The sequence below is a fragment of the Triticum aestivum genome, chromosome 5D (assembly GCF_018294505.1).
Source record: "Triticum aestivum cultivar Chinese Spring chromosome 5D, IWGSC CS RefSeq v2.1, whole genome shotgun sequence".
In the NCBI taxonomy this organism is placed as follows: Eukaryota; Viridiplantae; Streptophyta; class Magnoliopsida; order Poales; family Poaceae; genus Triticum; species Triticum aestivum.
In genome coordinates, this window is record NC_057808.1 from 557,351,843 (window position 1) to 557,372,292 (window position 20,450).

The following is a 20,450-nucleotide window of genomic DNA, read 5'->3' on the forward strand; positions in this document are numbered from 1 at the left end:
ATATATTATCGTTCACATAGAATAGAAAGCTTCCTACGCCGGCCAATGCGAGATCCCACCAAATCCCGCTGCGTAGAAGTTGTCCATCTCACACTTATGAGCCACCACGGATTGGCGGGCAGCTCTGCTGAACCGGTCCAGCTGGGACAAATGATGAAACAAAACAAGTTAGATAGAAAGACAACAAAATTTTCATGTGTGTTTATGCAAATACAACAACATCGAGTGCTGGCTTACAGTCGTCGCAGGTGGACGGTCCACCTTGTTGCCCGAGGATGCCACCAATGAAAACCAGTAAAACCAGGACGACCAGCATCAGCCGAACCGAGCTGGCCGAGTACTTGTTTGCCATCAAGGTTCTGCCGACGAGATGGATGTTTGCTTTCTTGTTGAATTTGGAGTGGCAAGCTAACAGTTTGTGCAGTGGGTGCTCAACTCAAGCAGCGCTTATATAGAGTAGGTGCGTAGCTTCCATGAAATAAATGGCTAGCTAGGTGGAAATGAGGGGTTGGTGGAAGGAAGTATGCATGACTCTGCCGGGCAATGAAGGAGTATGAACGCACGTCCTATACATGCACTGACTGGCTCCTTGCACAAGTCTTTATCGGTTCTTTGTAAATGCCCTTCATCGTGGAACGTCTAGTCATTTTTGTTGGCATTCATCTGAGAAGAAGGGCCGAGTAGCCAAGTGTGCTGACCAATTTTGTTTGTTTGTTTGTTTGTGCTCTTGTATGCTTCTACACAGATGGCCGTATGCATCATTCTGATGCAAAGGCCGGGGAGATCCCCTTTTTCGAAAAAAAAATGCTTCTACACAAGCATTACAGCTCATTTCATTCAAGCAGTGACATCAAACATTTGAGTACAAAGTACATAAGCATCAACTAATCTCGAGTATACGGAAAGCAACACTAACCTTTCTTGATATCTACATATAAATTTTTGGACAAAGAGTGGAATTTATTGACTCAAAATGAAGCATCAAAAAAAATAACATAATGAGCACACACCCGGCCTCTACATAGCTAGGATGCACACAACCAATACCAACTCACACACACGAAAACACGTCGACAACTACCAAAGTCATATAAGACCAAAGCTACATGTAGGTGAGAAAAAAATCCCTAAAATGATCATATCTGCGATCAGCATACTACAGTAATGGCCATTTCCGCACCAATTATCTCATGACACCGCATGGACGATGAGGTTCTTTAACGGCAACGCCTTCAGTAACGGAGTGACACTCGAATGCCGCCGTCACTGGATCCAACCAAAAGGCCAGAATCTAGGTTTTCACCCTGAAGAATCAGTCCAAGCATATGCGAGCAATGTCTTCAACAAGGTAACGATGTAAGAAAAACATCATCATTGCGAGGTATAGCCATTCGGGCATGACCTAGGCTTTTGCGCCGGAGCTCGATGCCAGGTGCTCGAGTAGTACCATCATCGAAATCTCTCATGTGTTATTGCCACCACTTCTCCGCGAATCCAGCAGTTACATGCGATGCGACTGCTGCCACTGCACAACCATTCCTCTACGTGAAGTCTTCTTCCATAGTTTGTATCGCACCGCCGAAGTCAATCACCAGATCAAAAGAGATGAACACTCACAAAGATCTTTCGATGACCACCGTCGTCGTAGAGCCGTAGGAAGTTGCTGCAGTGCTTTGCAGTCACCAACATCGGGCTGATCAGATCTGAATCACCACGGCTTTGTTGGCCGGAGCGGAAGGTCAGCACCTCGCTGCTGCAGACTCGTACGGGCCAACCCGCACAGCTGCAAGGTGTGTTCCCACTGCGCCACTGCTCCGGTGCCGCAGCATCACGTAGCCACAAGGCCGACAAGGAATGAGGCTAGAACCCCACGGAGCTCCCGATCTGAGCGCGATGCCGCGAGACGAGATGCAGCTCCGATTCCCAGCAGACAGTGGCCTCCGAATCCGCCGCATCTCCGCATCACAAGACGCTCGCCGGAGAGCAGTTTAGATCCATCACCACAGGGCACTTCCTACTCCTCCCGCTTGCCAAGACGCTACACCAGGAGCAGCCTTGTGGACCAGCCACCGCCACTCCAGATCTGCATCGCGCCTGCAGCCTGCTAAGAGCCCACCAGGCCGTATCCTTTGGAGAGCAGCAGGCCCCGCCGCCGCCGCCTGCGACGGCGGCAAGAACCACCGAGGAGAAGGGCTCCTGGAGAAAGGGATTTGGGCACCCCGGTGCCGCCACTGGGGGCGACACGGGAGCGAGGGCTAAAAGCCCATCCTTGATCCTCTATCTGTAAATTTGGTACTTCCTCCGTTCTAATTATAAGTCTTTTTAGAAATTCCACTGCAAACTACGTATGACGTATATAGACACATTTTAGAGTATAGATTCACTCATTTTGCTCCGTATATAGTCTATAGTGGAATCTCTATAAAAACTTATATTTAGAAACGAAGGGAGTATCACACTTTCATTAACGCGCATTTGAAACTTTATTGATATCTATCTATAAATTTGGCATATACGCTGTGAATTAGACATGGTAGGTAGAGATCAACAAGCAGATCCTTCCGAAGCTATGAATCTTGTTCGTTTATTTCTTACATGCAGCCTGATCTCTATGCTACCACTCGTACAGCCATAAAGTAGACTGGAATTTTGAACCTGTCTTATATTTCTTTTCGTTACCCAAAATTAAACTTCTTTTCCTGTCGCAAAAAAATGACCTTCTTTTTTGGGAGCAATTAATCAAGGGATACCTCTTGATGGGCTCTAGCAGCGGTCACTTTCTTGGCCCGGGAGGGTGCCAAGTACATATGTGCTTCTATATGTGCTTCCTAAAAATGAAAAAGCACGGTCCGTACTTGTGCTAGAAGCACAACTGTGCGCCCCGAAAAGGTAAGGAACAACTTCCAAAAAGAGTGAAAAGTACAGTTGTGCTTCCTAGTTTCGTGTTCTCTTGGGTTAATTTTTTTTATTGCTTTCTGGTTTTTATGTTTTTATTAAAAAACATTTCATAAAAACATATCATCATGAGATCTAGCTAGTTTTAAATATCCTGATGTGAGAAATTCAATGATGAAGACGGTTCGTGATTTGAACGCACCGTTGAAGATATAAAATGTCCCCCTAAAAAAAGGAGATAAAACATTTTGAAAAAATAAATCTGCAAAAAAATTGCAAAACTCCCAGGTTTCACCATCAAAGATGACCTTTGCAAAGCGTACTGAATTTTTTTCTGAGAGCAGAAAAAGCTACCCCAAATTATACAGGCTTGAGATTCAGCCCGAGGCCCAGCCCAGTAGTACGTCACCGAGGTCCGAAGGCGCAGAGGCACTCGCTGGTCTGGTTACTGGTTAGACTCGATTCGATCCCTCCTCTGCCCCAGCCGCCGCCGCGGCGTTGCCAGCCACCTCTGCTGCCGGCCTGCTCCGCCAAAATCTCCCCGGGTCTCAGCGGAGGAACGCTGGTTGGGTCGAGCTCGCCTGCTCCGTTGCTCCTGCTTCTCTCGAAATGGATCGGGTAATTTCTAATCCAGCTACTGAGTGCTAACTTAAATGAGTGCATAGACAGAGTGCCTGACTCTCACTGCACTCCACCCCTATAGTTTATCTCAACTAATTTGCCTGAAGCTGAATCCGGAACAGCCAAATCTGCCAGAGCAATGAATGCGGCATTCCTATGCCTGATGCTAGACAAGAGATCTCTCACGGAACAATTCACACCGTAGCATCATGCGCGCAATCAGAGGACAAGTGCTACTGATAGTATATATTGGGCAGTAGGCGTCGACATAGTTCCTCTTGTAATATAACACAACACATTCAGACTTTCAGAGTACATCAGACAGTCAGCCTTGACATCCCTATGCTGCAGCCTGACAACATGTTTTCTTCCGCACTTTTATCACGCGGTGGATCAGTATTTCCCTTGATGAAATATCACTACCAGAACAAAATGTACACCATTCCCTCGCCCTGCCTGATCTTTTGAGGGTGCTCGTCGTCTTGTAAGACTTTATGTGTGTGTACGCTGCCTGTTGTGGGCTTTATTCAGTTAAAGCCGGACGCTTCAAGCGTCTTCGTTCTAAAAAAACAAAATGTACACCATAGAATCCTACATTTCAAGAGGCTTTTCAGGAACATATCTTTCAGTCACTTGAGCAAAATAAGCATAGACTACAGCTCACCCGTAAGTAACATACATGCGAGCAAAAACAAAATGTCCTATTCCTTGACACGCAGCGCACAGTATTCTCGTTTGACTGCGGAGATTTCTGCGTAGACGTCCGGCATTGTCGGCCAATCTTTTGGTGTCTCCGTGGAGCATGAGAGACCAAGCTGAGCAAGCTGCATAATGCAGCTCAGCATTCCCACCATTGCATGGTTTCCTTGGTCTAGGTTTCTGTCCACGCCTTCGTCTCCGAAATTTTGGATGATGACATTAGGATCAAGTATCTCGTGGATCTTTGTAGGAAATGCATTTCCCACAAATTTCTGAAGGCTCAGACCATTCTTGAACAACTCATCTGTTGGGCGTTTCCCAGTGAGCATTTCTAGGATGATAATTCGATAGCTATATACATCGCCCGCTGTTGAGATCTTGTTCCCGATGCCATACTCTGCATTGTTGATCATTGAGTTGTCTTAGGACATTGATTATTGAAAACCATAAAAGTACTTGAATGATATTAGGGAGTAAACATAATAATACTAATATAGAAAATGTATACCTGGTGCAATGTATCCAATTGATCCTCTCAGTCCTGCTAAGCTCGTAGAAGTAACAGTACTTGAAGAGTTGTGATTTTGAAGGAACTTAGCTAACCCAAAGTTACTGAGACGGGCACCCATGACATCATCTAGTAGCACATTGCTAGGCTTCAAATCACAATGGACTATAGGGGGCATGCAACTGTTATGTAAATAACCCAGTGCAGCAGCCATATCCACTGTGATTGTTACTCTGGAGCCCAAACTCAACGGTCTTCTCGTTTCCGAATAAATCCAGCTCTCTAGGGTACCGTGAGCCATGTATTCAATAATAAGAGCCTTGAAATCATTCCCTTTGTGGTCCCATGTTGAGCAGGCAGAAATCACCCTTACGAGATTATGATGACGAGTGTTTCTAAAGGCCTCGCACTCGGCAGCAAAGCTTTTTGGTGCTCCAAGTTGATCAAGCTTGAAAACTTTTACAGCAATCATTCCATTTGTTTCAGACTCAAGGACACCCTTGTATACTGATCCATATGCCCCTCAACCAACCAAGTTATCTAGAGAGAAACCGTTCGTCGCTTTGGCTAAGTCAGCATATGAGAAGCTCTTCATCTCCGTATATGATGGATGATCTGAATGTTTAGATCTCTTACTCCTCCTCTTCAAGAGAATAAATACTACACATGACATACATACCAAAGCAAGAGCCGCCACACTGATCCCAGTTATCTTTAGAGTACGCCAAGTGTGCCTGTGTCTGGATGACACGGAGCAAAGTGGCAGTTGTAGCATCAAGGAACTAGAGCACAACATACTATTCCCTTGGACAAATACCTCACTAGAATTTTCAAATATGCCCCCTTGTGGCATTTGACCATCAAGGTCGTTGAAGGACAAGTTGAGAAGCTTCAGAGATTTGAAGGACTGGAACAAGTTTGGAATTTCACCACTCAAGTTGTTTCGAGAGAGATCTATCTCAGAAGTACCTCTCAAATTGACGAAAGAGTGAGGAATACGGCCGTCAAGAAAATTACCCTCCAAGTGAAGGGACTCTAAGTGGACATAAGCACCTAGAGTAGTTGGAATGCGACCGGAAAGGCGGTTGTTGGAAAATTCAGTGGGCCTATATTGATCAAGCCACCAATTTCCTGTGGAATCTGTCTAGAAAGCTGGTTGTGGGACAAATCCAAACCTGCAGATAAAGAGTCAAGAAAGAAGAGCTCTCTTGGTATGCTCTCACTCAACGCGTTACACGAAAGGTCGAGAGTGATTAAACTCTGGCAATCACCTAGCTCCCTAGGAATGGGTCCACTGAAATTGTTATCTTGCAAGGATAGCTTGGTCAGTTGACGGAGTTTGCCTATCCAACGTGGAATCTGTCCAGAAAGTCTATTCTGTGACAAGTCTACGGAACTCAAGTTGGCAAGGTTTCCAATTGCGTTGGGGAGATCACCAGCAAACAGATTCTGCTCCATTCTAAGAAATGAGAGGTTTGTGAGGTTCCCTAGCTCTGGTGGTATGCTACCGGACATCTTATTTGCGTGCAGAACCAAAGCCCGTAGGCTATTTGCAAGCCTACCAACTGAACTCGGAAGATTACCTTGCATCATGTTGGTTCCCAAAGACAAGACCTGCAGCTGCGTGCAATTTGCCAACGAGGAGAGGAATGACCAGTCTCCAGCTTCTAGCTGATTACTTGCCAGAATTAGCTCTTCTAGGTTAGAAAGAGACCCAAAAGAAGGGATAGTACCATAGAATGCATTGGCCCCAAGGTTAATGGACAGGAAATTGGTTGCGTTGGCTAGCGATGCAGGGATTTTTCCTCCAACCTTATTTTGTTGCAGTATGAATGTTTGGATGCTTGGAAGTGTATATCCGATGTCAAATGGAAGTTCCCCAACAAAATTATTGACGGCTAAACTAAGGTAGGTGACTGAAGACATGTTGAATATGGGGGTTGGGACAGTCCCCGACAGAAGGTTGTAAGAAATATCTAGTTCTTGCAAGTTTGGGATTTTTGCTATACTCACTGGGATACTTCCTTTGAAACTGTTGGCCGCAAGCAGAAGGATCCGAAGGGAAGAAAAATTACCCAGAGTCGACGGTATGGTGCCTGCAAGACTATTCACCGACAATATAAGAGCTTGCGAGGGTGAATTGAAATTTGGAACGACCGCAGGTATTTACCCAGAAAAGTTGTTCCATCCAAGGGCTAATCTTTGAAGCGATGTGCTGTTGAAAAGAGCAGGAGGTATCTCTCCATCAAGGTTGTTTCTTACCAAGTTCAACACCTGAAGAGATGAACTGTGAGCAAGGGCCGACGGAATGGGTCCTGTGAGGGAGTTGTTTGCGAGGATGACAGAAACAAGGGAGTTAGAGCTGTTGCTTCCAAGTGAAAGAGGAATGTGGCCTGTCAAGCTGTTACGAGCAAGGCGTAAAACCGAGAGATTGCGGAGCATCCCGATGCTTTTCGGGATATCTCCACTAAGCTTGTTATTCCCAAGATCAATCACCTGGAGGGATGTGGAGGACAGGGTGTTGGGGATGGAACCAATAAGGCTGCTGGAGCTGAGGTTAAGGTAGCTCCACCTGCTCAGCTGCCCGAGTTGCGATGGGATGTGGCTGCTCAAAAGATTGCCCGGGAAGTGGATTCTTGAGAGGAGGGTGAGGTTGGCGATGCAGGGCGGTATCTGGCCATCGAGGCCAGAGTTCTCGAGGTCCAGCGCGACAACGCGAGATGCGTTGCAAGTGAGACCGAGCCAGCTGCAGAAAGGGAGGGAGTTGTTCTGCACCCATGAGCCAAGGACGGAACTGGGGCTGCTGGAGAGGTGGAGCTTCAAACAAAGGAGGGTTTCAAAGTCGGTGGTGTTAGATGAAGAAGAAGAAGCAGCGGCAGCGAGGCTCAGAAGAGAGGTTACAACAGCAATGGCTAGGAGCCTTCCTGGTCTGACGTCACACATGTGCTTCTTCAGTAAGCTGCGTGTATCTTTGTACTATTGATATGCTGCACTTATACAAGGAGGACAGGTGAGCTGCAAGCTCCTTCCTTGCACATACCCTGGCTCTTTGCAAAGTAGTAATTGCCATTTCTGTCATGTGAGCCGCTAAATTCTTCTTCCACATCTGCACCTAACATACTTTCTTGCTATTTCTGCCATGTGAGAAATTCAACTCTTCTCGGTCCTAATTTCAGACTACCTCTGTCTGTCTTGGTCCTCAATCACCACATAATTATCTTTTGGACTACCTCTGTCTGTCTCAGATGCCAAAAAGAATGTATATATGTACACTTGGCCACTTGGCCACTTGGCTGTTATCGGAACCCAACTCGATCTTTCCATATGATCTAGAACATAAATACCGTTTAAGATAACTAATTGATAAGATCTTTGAGGTGGCAGTTTGACTAGCAATTTATATCTAAAATATATTATTTCAAATAAAAAATATTACATGATATTTTCTTATTTAGTGATGGTCAAAACTGTAGAAGTTTGACCGGCGGTAATTGTAAAATACCGACTTGTATATTTTCTGCAATTACCAACAAATTAGAAAACTGACTGGACAAATTACTCTGTACTCCACATGATACTCGTGCAAGGAGTCGTCGGTCAATGTACACCAGCTCTTCATGCAGTTTCTCCCCTTTTCATGCGATGGCAACTGAAGTGGAGGTAAGCATATGATTCCCAACCATCTCTTGATCCCAACACGTACAGCCAAGGTGACCACTTGGCCAATAATATAATATATATGGACCCACCTTCACAGATGAGTACCAACAGATGCGTTCATCTGGCTTCTCATTTGTGCTATCTGCGCCTGAAATTTCTCATCTAGAGCTGCGCATTTCGTTTTAGAATTTTTGAAATAAGCTCTGATGAATTTCCATCATTATTTGTGCTTCTTGCACTGATTAATTACAAGTAATTGTGTTGTTGCAGCAGATGTGCTACCACTCGCTCTGGGCCTCCCTTTACATCTAGCACCCAAGTACCCAACCACCATCAGCTAGCCCCCTCCAGTCCAGGTACCAACTTCCATCCTTGGAATCAATCAGCACGAGTACTATGTATCCTTTGTTTCTTGCGTGCTGCTACTTGAGGCTTGACTTGCTTTTTTGCCACCAACCAGCCATTGCCAATTTGCCACCCTCAATCATCACTTGAATCCAAGATTCTGGTTTGGTTTTCAATTTCACCACATGTATGTACAGAGGCGGGTCCGCACACTCGGCCCTTGAATTCTCAGATGAATGCCGATAAAAATGACTAGATGTTCCACCAGAGAGGATTAAAAGCATTTTAGAAAGAAAGAAAGAAAGAAGAATCGACAAGGACTTGTGTATTGAGTCATCATTCAATGTATAGCAACGTGCATTATTAGAGTATATCCTTTGATTAACTTACTCCTTCCTTCCTCGTCCGGCACATGTGTACTTCCTTCTTTCTCTTCTTTGCACCTAACCTAATTTCACATGGAAACTATACGTACATAAGTACTCTATATATATAACCCATTGAACAAATTGTTAGGTTGCCACTCCAAATAGAAATACAGGAACAAAGCAAAATTGGCATCCATCTCGTCAGCCGAACGAGGATGTATATGGCAAAGAACAACTTTGCGACCTCGGTTCGGCTGATGCTGATCCTCCTTGTTCTGCTGGTTTTCGTCGGTTGCATCGTCGGACGAGGTGGGCCGTCCACCTGCGACCATCGTAAGCTAGCTACCACTGCTGCTGTTTCATACATGTGAACCCTCCCAGCAAATTAAATCATGCACTCCTTTCTTTCTAGATGATTGACTTGTTTTTTGTTCGTCATTTGTGGCAGCTGCAGCTCAGCAAAACTGCCCGCCGATCCCTGGTGGCGACTCATAAGCATGAAAAGTTCGGTAGGATCTTGCGTTGGCAGGCGTAGGAAGCTTCTTATTGAAAAACTGTTTGATGTATATGCGAACCGGACAACATTGTTCTTGAGGTGTCGATTCCGTGACGTTTCTTCGTATTGATATGTTTGTAATGTGACCTGGTTTACATATAAATAATTCAAAAGCAGTCTAATTGGCGCATGCATAGTTAAAATGTTCAGAGCCATCGAGGATTATAAGTTGGCGCATGCATAGTTAAAAAGTACTGAATGTGGGTCGTGGACTGAGAATATCTAATTTCCAGGGGAATTTCTTGACTAATTACTGGGTCTACCCTCAGGGCGCCCTATAACTTATGCTAGGGTGCCAGGGAAGAAAAGAAAGGAAAACGGTCTTCTTTTATATAGGCTTTAAGGAAAAAGGCAAGTAAGTTGTAAGCCAAAAATCAAGGCTTTTAAGGATCTTCGACAACTTATAAATAAGCTAATAACAAATTTTTTTGTGTCTTTCGAGATAACAAAGATATGACCATATTCTAGATCTATTTTCAACAGACGAGATCGGATAGTAGAATAGAGTGGAGGATTTGCTGCTTTCTTAAAATGATAAAGAGTCAGGAGAGGGTCTATGTTAATAGAGCTCTTTAGATATTTGTGACTTCTTGGACTGGTTTCACATGACCGTATAGATATATTTTTATGTGAGACATATAGTGAAGAACTAGTTAGTGAAGCTGATCATGAAAAATAAACTCAGATGCTCATCACAGATAGTTATAAAAATAGTTGGATCATGTGAAACCAGTCCCAGAAGTAAAAAAAAAAATCGAAATAGTTAAGAAATTTCTTGGGAATTCATTCTTAGTCCATGGCCCACATTCAGTAATGGATCTAAACAGTACTTTTTAATGCAAGGGGTAGGCGGGATTATTTATACGTAAACAAGGTCACAGTATAAACCATGGTTTTTGAGTTGCTGTATAGTCGCCGACTAATCGCCAAGTCATTTTCCAAAAATCAAGGCGACTCGCGACTATACAGCGACTTATGGCGACTATACAGCGACTTCCGTCGACTAATCGCCTAGCCGCAGGGCTCGCGGCGACTCGCCAAGTCGGGACTCAAAAACCTTTGTACAAACATATCAATACAAACAAACATATAACACACGGACAACCTCAAGAACTTGTATATTGTTTGGTTCGCAGATAACAGGAAGCTTCCAACGCCTGCCAACACAAGATCCTACCGAATCCTGCTACGCGGAAATGGTTCATCTCTTGCTTATGAGCCGCCATTAGGGATCCGCGGGCAGTCTCGCTGAGCCGCAGCTGCCACAAATGATTAAGAAAAAACAAGTTAATTAGTTAGAAAGAAAAGAGTACATGATTTAATTTACTGGGAAACATCAGCTGTGGTGGCTAATTAACTTACGGTTGCTGCATTTGGACGGCCCACTATTTGCCAGGATACCACCAACGAAAACCAGCAGAACGAGGAGGATCAGCATCAGCCGAACCGAGGTCGCAGAGGAGTTGTTGTTCACCATCCTCGATCTTTCGTCTCTTTGCTCCTTCCTGTGTTTCTATTCTACTTGGATTGGCGACCTGGCTCACAATTTGTGCAATGGGTGCTCGACTAGAGCACTTATATATAGAGTAGTACGTATAGTTTCCATGTGTGAAAGTAGGGTAGGTGCAGATGCGGAAGATGAAGAAAAATGGTGTGGTGCTTCTGGGGGTTTGTGGAAGGAGTAGTATTGTAGTACAAGTTGATCAAATTAAAGGATATGATACTCCTATCCTATGGCAAAGGCTAGTGTTCTTGGATTTCACAAAACAGACTTGAATAACATGTAATCTTTTTTTATTTGAAACAATTTATTTTAAATTTAAATTGCTAGTCAAAGTGCCACCTAGAAGATCTTATCAATTAGTTATCTCAAACGATATTTATATTCTAGATCACAGGGAGTATATCCAAGGGGGAACGATCGAGTTGGGTTCCTATCACAGCCAAGTGGCCCAAGTGGCCCAAGTGTACACACATTCTTTTTGGCCTTCATGCATCTGAGAGAGGTAGCAAAATCAACTTGGGTAGTCCAAAAGATAATCTTTCAATTCTTCATGGAAAGGTAGTCTGAAACTAGGACCGGGATAACTGGAAGGAGACTTGAATTGCTCACATAGAATAGAGAGGAGGATTTTGCTTAAAATGATAAGAGTCAGGAGAGGGTCTATGTTAATAGAGCTCTTTAGATGTTTGTGACTTGTGGGACTGGTTTCACATGACCCAGATATTTTTATTACTTTCTGTGATATGCATCTCAGTTGTTCAACTTGACTAACTAGTTCTTCAATACGTACCACATAGAAGTTTGTATTGATGTCTATACCACTATATAGTATACCAATATCACGGCATATGAACTGTTGGATGTTTAATCGATTGGAGCATGTTAAATGGATTTCTTTCTGGAGCAGTGTGGACATACATGCACCGTTTGACTTGTCAATCTAACGGCCCAAGTTACAGGTAACAATACACTGACCTCCGGTGAATATGGGCCGTCCGTCGGACCGGATTATATGGTCCGATGTATAGTCACACCTTCAATTATTTATCAAGGGCTCCACATATTTCATAGAACAATTATTTTACGAGATGTACTGATTCAAACGAAACTCTATAAGCTTCAACTATGACTTGCTTAGCACATGCCACAGTGCTAGTAGAAAATAGTTCTTCAAAGAAATTCATTAATCATATATAGTCTACTGCTCATGAGAGTGGCAATTTGGCACATGGGAGCGCGCCCTCCTAGTTTTTAAAATGTGTTTTAAACATATTTTGAAATGTCAAAAAATTCCAAATAAAACTTGGCACGTACATCTCTATATTGTACATGCTCACAAAGTCGTTCCGCGAAAAACTGACAACTTATTTGTCGCATGTGAAAAAGATAAAATCCGGTGTTAAAAAAATGTTTTTCACAAGACATCCTTTTGTCTTTTTTACACAAGTCACAAAAAATGTTGGTTTTCCGTGAAACTTGACGTGCACACATATAATGTCGAGATGTATGCGCCGAATTTTCGTTTGGAATTTTTTCACACTTTGAAAAAAAAAATCACGTGCAGGAGCGCGCGCTCCCGGGAGCACCAACGGATTTCCGACTGCTCATTTACTACTACATGTTATTAGCTACAATTACCTATAATTACAATGGATTTACTTATTCATCCTATGCCCTTTTGACGATAACCGTCGTCATTGCTACCATCATGGCCAACTCTACATCATATCCGCTCTCCTAGCTCATTGCCAAGTCACATAGTTGAAGAGACACAAAATACAAGTTATAAGGTTACATACATAGTTACAAAGACACAAAATATAAGTTACAAGAAACTGTAATTGCCATCTTTGCCCTTCATGCATAGCTGTTAGGATCATACTGGATCGGCGGTCTAACAGGAAAAAAGGAACCAAGGCGTTAACCGATCCAACCAAACGATCAGGTGTGCAATTGGGATCAAACTGAAAAAAACCGATAACTCATGACCCCCGATAACTCAGGACCGTCCCTAATTGTATCTAGTAACATGTAGTAGTGAATGAGCAATCGACAATGTATATGATCTAATCCCCGCAAAAAAAAAACGTCTATGATCCAATAAATGTCTTTGAAGAACTGCTATACTAGCATGCTGGCACATGCAAAGCACGTCCATAGCTGAAGTGTATATAATTTCAACTGAATCGGTACATCTTATAAATATATTTTGTGTGAAATATGGGGCCTTTGAAAAATCTACCATGTAGTCCCTTTTGATTTTAAATAATTGACGGTGTGGCTGTCCATACCAAAGTTGCCACCTATAACCTGGGCCATTAGATTGGCAAATCAAAAGGTGCATTTTGGTCCACATTGTTGCAGAAAGAAATCCATTTGACATGATCCATTTGATTAAAGATCTAATGGTTCATATGGTAATACTTAGTAGTATAGATATAGATATGTGAGAGCCTAGAGCTTAATCGGCACTAATCTCCTGTGAAAAACAATAGAAAGACAATGACCAAACACTTCAAAAAAAATCAGCACGAATCTTGCGCATAATCCCGTGGCTACAGCATCTACTGAGCTGTATATATTTCTCAATCGATTGAGAAATTGCAAACTGTATAAATATATTTTTATGTGAGATATATACCGAAGAACTAGTTAGTGAAGCTGAACATGAAAAATAAACTCAGATGCTCATCACAGATAATTATAAAAATAGTTGGATCATGTGAAACCAGTCCCAGAAATCAAAAACAAAAATATCTAATAATTCGAAACAGTCAAGAAATTTCTTGGGAATTCATTCTTAGCCCATGGCCCACATTCAGTAGTAGATCTGAACAGTACTTTTTAATGTACGGGGTAGGCCATATTATTTATATGTAAACCATGTCACAGTACAAACATATCAATACGAACAAACATCACAGATCACACACCAACACCTCAAGAACATGTATATTGTTTTTTTCGCATGTATAATAGGAAGCTTCCAACGCCTGCCAACACAAGATCCTACCGAATCCTGCCACGCGGAAATGGTCCATCTCGTGCTTATGAGCCGCCATTAGGGATCCGCGGGCAGTCTCGCTGAGCCGCAGCTGCCACAAATGATTAAGGAAAAACAAGTTAATTGGGTAGAAAGACAGGAGTAGATGATTTAATTTACTGGGAGAGGGTTCACATGCATATGCATGGAAGGAAACAGGAGCTGTGGTAGCGTGCTTACGGTTGCTGCATTTGGACGGCCCACTATTTGCCAGGATGCCACCAACGAAAACCAGCAGAACGAGGAGGATCAGCATCAGCCGAACCGAGGTCGCAGAGGAGTTGTTCTTCACCATCCTCGATCGTTCGTCTCTATTCTACTTCCTGTGTTTCTATTCTACTTGGATTGGCGACCTGGCTCACAGTTTGTGCAATGGATGCTCGACTCGAGCACTTATATATAGAGAGAACGTTGTCTTTGGATTTTGCCTTGTTTGGCAGTAGATGCTTTCTCCCTTTCGGCAGGTTTGATACAGTTTGGCTTGCGAGCATTTAGGCCGTAGTTCTACTTTTCATATTCTCCGGTCTGCTACTTCGGGTAGACCTGATTGCTTGTAACAGTCATGGTGACTTGCGTTTGCTCCGTTTTTAATAAAAATGGGGCGGGGGGAAACCCCTTTTGATCAAAAAAAATATAGAGAGAGAGAACGTATAGTTTCCATGTGAAAGTAGGGGAGGCGCAGATGCGGAGGAAGAAGATGAAAAATGGTGTTTGGGGGTTGGTGGAAGGAGGCTAGTATGCCGGACAATTGAGGAAGGAAGGAGTATTGTAGTACAAGTTGATCAAATCAAAGGATATGATACTCCTATCCTATGCGAGTAGGAACATTGACTGATGACCCCATGCTGGAGTCTTTTTCGAATTCTTTGTTTGTAAAGTGCCCTCCATGGTGGAACGTCTAGTCATTTTTGTGTGCGGGCCCACACCTCTGCACATGCGGAACACAATCTTGGATTCAAACGATGATTGAGGATGGCAACGTACGCATATCCGTGTCCATGATTGGGGATTCAGAGTTCTAGAGAGAATATGCGTGTCCATGAAAAATTTCAGGTTCAGGTAACACAAATAAGCAAATAAATCAAACTGTCTGACAATTGTAGTACTAGGAAATTCAGGGCATCTGCATATCACCGCCCTGAAAAGAAAAGAAAGGAAAAAAGGCATCTGCATATGAACGCACGCCTGTCAAGTTGGGTTCAGGGAAAAAACTTGCCCAAGTGGCCACGTGCGTGAATTGCATGTACATTGAGAAGCAGAGGTTACAATTACTGTCGGTCAAAATTAGTTTGACCATCACTAAATAAAATAATATCATGTAGATTGAGAAGCAGAGGTTAGTGTTCCTGGATTTTCACAAAAAAAAAGACTTAAATAACATGTATTCTTTTATATTCTAGATCACAGGGAGCATATATATCCAAGGGGGAAAGATCGAGTTGGCTTCCTACAACAGCCAAGTGGTCAAGTATACATACATTCTTTTTCGCATTCATGCATCTAGCTGACTGAGGACCAAGATAGCTGGTGGGAAAGGTAGTCTGAAACTAGGACGGAGATAACTGGAAGAAGACTTGAATTCCTCACATGGCAGAAATGGCAAGAAAGTAGGTTAGGTGCAAATATGGAAGAAGAAATTAGCGGCTCACGTGACAGAAATCTTGCAGCTCACCTGTCCTCCTTGTATAAGTGCAGCATATCACTAGCACAAAAAAACACGCAGCTTACTGAAGAGGCACAACATGTCTGACAGACCAAGAAGGCTCCTAGCCATTGTTCTTGTAACCTCTCTTCTGAGCTTCGCTGCTGCTGCTTCTTCTTCATCTTCCAACGCCACCGACTTCGAAACCCTCCTTTGCTTGAAGCTCCACCTCGCCAGCAGCCCCAACTCCCTCCTTGGCTCATGGGTGCAGAACAACTCCCTCCCTTTCTGCAGCTGGCTCGGTCTCACTTGCAACGCATCTCGCGTCGCTGCGCTGGACCTCGAGAACTCTGGCCTCGATGGCCAGATACCGCCCTGCATCGCCAACCTCACCCTCCTCTCAAGAATCCACTTCCCGGGCAATCTTTTGAGCAGCCACATCCCATCGCAACTCGGGCAGCTGAGCAGGTTGACCTACCTTAACCTCAGCTCCAACAGCCTTACTGGTTCGATTCCCAACACTCTGTCCTCCACATCCCTCCAGGTGATTGATCTTGGGAACAACAAGCTTAGTGGAGATATCCCAGAAAGCCTCGGGACGCTCCGCAGTCTCTCGGTTTTACGCCTTGCTCGCAACAGCTTGACGGGCAGCATTCCGCTTTCACTTGGAAGCAGCAGCTCTAACTCCCTTGTTTCGGTCATCCTCGCAAACAATTCCCTCACGGGACCCATTCCGTCGGCCCTTGCTCACAGTTCATCTCTTCAGGTGTTGAACTTGGTGAGAAACAACCTCGATGGAGAGATCCCTCCTGCCCTTTTCAACAGCACATCGCTTGTGAGATTAGCCCTTGGGTGGAACAACTTCGCTGGGTCCATACCAGCTGTCGTTCCAAACTTCAATTCACCTTTACAATCTCTTATATTGTCGGTGAATAGTCTTGCAGGCACCATACCGTCGACTCTGGGTAATTTTTCTTCCCTTCGGATCCTTCTGCTTGCGGCCAACAGTTTCAAAGGAAGTATCCCAGTGAGTATAGCAAAAATCCCAAACTTGCAAGAACTAGATATTTCTTACAACATTCTGTCAGGGACTGTCCCATTCTCCATATTCAACATGTCTTCACTCACCTACCTTAGTTTAGCGGTTAACAATTTTGTTGGGGAACTTCCATTTGACATCGGATATACACTTCCAAGCATCCAAACATTCATATTGCAACAAAATAAGGTTGGAGGAAAAATCCCTGCATCGCTAGCCAACGCAACCAATTTCCTGTCCATTAACCTAGGGGCTAATGCATTCTATGGCATTATCCCTTCTTTTGGGTCTCTTTCTAACCTAGAAGAGCTAATTCTGGCAAGTAATCAGCTAGAAGCTGGAGACTGGTCATTCCTCTCCTCGTTGGCAAATTGCACGCAGCTGCAGGTCTTGTCTTTGGGAACCAACATGATGCAAGGAAATCTGCCGAGTTCAGTTGGTAGTCTTGCAACTAGCCTAGGGGCTTTGGTTCTGCATGCAAATAAGATGTCTGGTAGCATACCACCGGAGCTAGGGAACCTCACAAACCTCTCATTTCTTAGAATGGAGCAGAATCAGTTTGCTGGCGATCTACCCAGCACAATCGGAAACCTCGCAAGCTTGACATACGTAGACTTGTCACGGAACAGACTTTCCGGACAGGTTCCAAGTTCGATAGGCAAACTCCGTCAACTGAACAACCTCTTCTTGCAAGAAAATAATTTCAGTGGACCCATTCCTAGAACGCTAGGTGATTGCCGAAGTTTGATCACTCTCAACCTTTCATGTAACTCCTTCAGCGAGAGCATACCAAGAGAGCTCTTCTTTCTTGACTCCTTATCAGCAGGTTTGGATTTGTCCCACAACCAGCTTTCTGGACAGATTCCACGGGAGATTGGTGGCTTGATTAATATAGGGCCACTGAATTTTTCCAACAACCGTCTTTCCGGGCATATTCCAACTGCTCTAGGTGCTTGTATTCGCCTGGAGTCCCTTCGCTTGCAGGGTAACCTACTTGATGGTAGAATTCCTGAGTCTTTCTCCAATTTGAGAGGCATTGCCGAGATTGATCTCTCTCGAAACAACTTGAGCGGTGAAATCCCAAACTTTTTCCAGTCCTTCAATTCTCTGAAGCTTCTCAACTTGTCCTTCAATGACCTCGAGGGTCAAATGCCACAAGGGGGGATATTTCAAAATTCTAGTGAGGTGTCTGTCCAAGGGAACAGTATGTTATGTTCTAGTTCCCCAATGCTACAACTGCCACTTTGCTTTGCATCATCCAGACACCGGCGCACTTGGCGAACTCTAAAGATAACTGGGATCAGTGTGGCGGCTCTTGCTTTGGTCTGTTTGTCATGTGTAGTATTTATTCTCTTGAAGAGGAGGAGTAAGAGATCTAAACAGTCAGATCAACCATCATACACTGAGATGAAGAGCTTCTCATATGCTGATCTAGCCAAAGCGACAAATGGTTTCTCTCCAGACAATTTGGTTGGCTCAGGGGCTTACGGATCAGTATACAAGGGTGTACTTGAGTCTGAAGCAAATGGAATGATTGCTGTCAAAGTTTTCAAGCTTGACCAACTTGGAGCACCAAAAAGCTTTGTTGCCGAGTGTGAGGCCTTCAGAAACACTCGTCATCATAATCTTGTAAGGGTGATTTCTGCATGCTCAACATGGGACAATAAAGGGAATGATTTCAAGGCTCTTATTATTGAATACATGGCTAACGGCACCCTAGAGAGCTGGATTTATTCGGAAACGAGAAGACCGTTGAGTTTGGGCTCCAGAGTAACAATCGCAGTGGATATGGCTGCTGCATTGGATTATTTACATAACAGTTGCATGCCCCCTATAGTACATTGTGATTTGAAGCCTAGCAATGTGCTACTAGATGATGCCATGGGTGCCCGTCTCAGTGATTTTGGGTTAGCTAAGTTCCTCCAAAGTCATGACTCTTCAAGTACTATTACTTCTACGAGCTTAGCAGGGCCGAGAGGATCAATTGGATACATTGCACCAGGTAAACATTTACTATATTATTATTATTATCTTTACTCCCTAATATGATTCAAGTTTCCCTTTTCCTTTATTCAAAAGATAACTAAAATTTAAACAATGCAGAGTATGGCATTGGGAACAAGATCTCAACAGCGGGCGATGTCTATAGCTATGGAATTATCATCCTAGAAATGCTCACGGGCAAACGCCCAACAGATGTGTTGTTCAAGAATGGCCTGAGCCTTCAGAAATTTGTGGGAAATGCATTCCCCGAAAAGATCCGTGAGATACTTGATCCTAATATCATTGGAGACGAAGTTGTGGACCATGGAAACCATGCAATGGTGGGGATGCTGAGCTGCATTACGCAGCTTGTTCGGCTTGGTCTCTCATGCTCCACGGAGACACCAAAAGATCGACCGACAATGCCGGACGTTTATGCAGAAGTCTCTGCAATCAAACGAGAATATTCAGCATTGCGTGTCAAGGAATAGGACACTTTTGTTTTGTTCGTTTGTATGTTACAAGTGAGTTGTAGTCTATGCTTAGTTTGCTCAGGTGACTGGAAGATATCTTCTTGAGAGCCTTTATGTTGGGCTTCTTTGAATTTTTGTTGTACTGCTGACACTTCATCAAGAGAAATAATACTGATCCACTACATGATGAAGTGCGGAAGAAAACATGTTCTCAGTCTGCAGCATAAGGATGACGTTGTCTGATTTATTCAGAATATGTTTTACTATACAAGAGTAACTATGTTCAGACACCTGCAGCTCATTGTTCCTAGAGTTAAAATGGTGGCACTCTGTGGTTAAATCTGATGACTGCATTCAGAATTGTCATTGGCAGTTTTCCTCTGATTACAGTCATGATATTACAGTGTGAATATTGCTCTGTGAGAAATCTGTTTTTTCTGGCATCAGGCCATAGGAACATATTCATTAGTGCCAAAAAGAATCATATTCATTAGCCTGGCGGGTTCTGAATTTCTGAGGGCAATGATGGTAGATTTGGCAAATGGGAACATGCTGCTGTTTCAGGTGGCAAATGGAGACAAGATTTACCAGTGTTGCTTGTGGCTTAAAGGGGTGGGTAGTATGTGGTAGTGCCAGATGTTAGCATTGAAGAGTGCCAGGCACTCTGTCTATGCATCAATTTAAGCCCAATTCAACAAGGTACCGTGATTTAAAGGGGCGTTTGACGATGCCCATGTGTCATAGCCACACCCAGTAAATTAGTTCAGATATTGAAATCCAAAAGACAAAATAGGAGGAGAGTGCAGACAGAGTTAGGCATTCTGTCAGTTTATTAAGTTCAATTCAACACGTACATTTATCAGGACCCAGAAGCTAAATTTAGAGCTTACCCGATCGATTCGGAGAGGAACAAGAGCACCGGAGCAGCTGAGCAGTGCGAGCAGGGAGCTCGACCCAGCGTTCCTCCCCAGCTCAGGCAGGGGCCGCAGGTCGGAGGGGGGGGGGGGGGGGGGGGGGGGGTACTCACGCCTGCTCGCACCGCCCAGGACAAGAGGTGCCCTGGACTGCGCGGTTGCGCGGAGGCCGAGCGGGTCAGCAGCAGAGGTGGCGGCCT

At 44.0% G+C, this 20,450-nt stretch overlaps 1 protein-coding gene, 2 long non-coding RNA genes and 1 pseudogene across 3 annotated transcripts; 1 reads left to right on the forward strand and 3 right to left on the reverse strand.

Moving 5' to 3' along the window:
* Window positions 1-3,858: 3,858 nt before the first annotated feature.
* On the reverse strand, window positions 3,859-7,944 carry LOC123123844 (probable LRR receptor-like serine/threonine-protein kinase At3g47570; annotated as a pseudogene).
* Window positions 7,945-10,482: 2,538 nt separating this feature from the next.
* Window positions 10,483-11,306, reverse strand: LOC123126210 (uncharacterized). The gene is made up of 2 exons (XR_006461604.1): window positions 11,015-11,306; window positions 10,483-10,911 (listed from the first exon to the last, which is right to left on the reverse strand). It is a non-coding gene; the product is annotated as an uncharacterized lncRNA (long non-coding RNA).
* A 2,700-nt stretch (window positions 11,307-14,006) lies between these two features.
* Window positions 14,007-14,557, reverse strand: LOC123126211 (uncharacterized). The gene is made up of 2 exons (XR_006461606.1): window positions 14,380-14,557; window positions 14,007-14,251 (listed from the first exon to the last, which is right to left on the reverse strand). It is a non-coding gene; the product is annotated as an uncharacterized lncRNA (long non-coding RNA).
* A 1,365-nt stretch (window positions 14,558-15,922) lies between these two features.
* LOC123123845 (probable LRR receptor-like serine/threonine-protein kinase At3g47570) lies at window positions 15,923-19,602 on the forward strand. The gene is made up of 2 exons (XM_044544478.1): window positions 15,923-18,882; window positions 18,984-19,602. The coding sequence occupies exons 1-2, from the start codon at window positions 15,942-15,944 to the stop codon at window positions 19,352-19,354; spliced, it is 3,312 nt and encodes a 1,103-aa protein (XP_044400413.1). The 5' UTR covers window positions 15,923-15,941; the 3' UTR covers window positions 19,355-19,602.
* The last annotated feature ends 848 nt before the right edge of the window (window positions 19,603-20,450 follow it).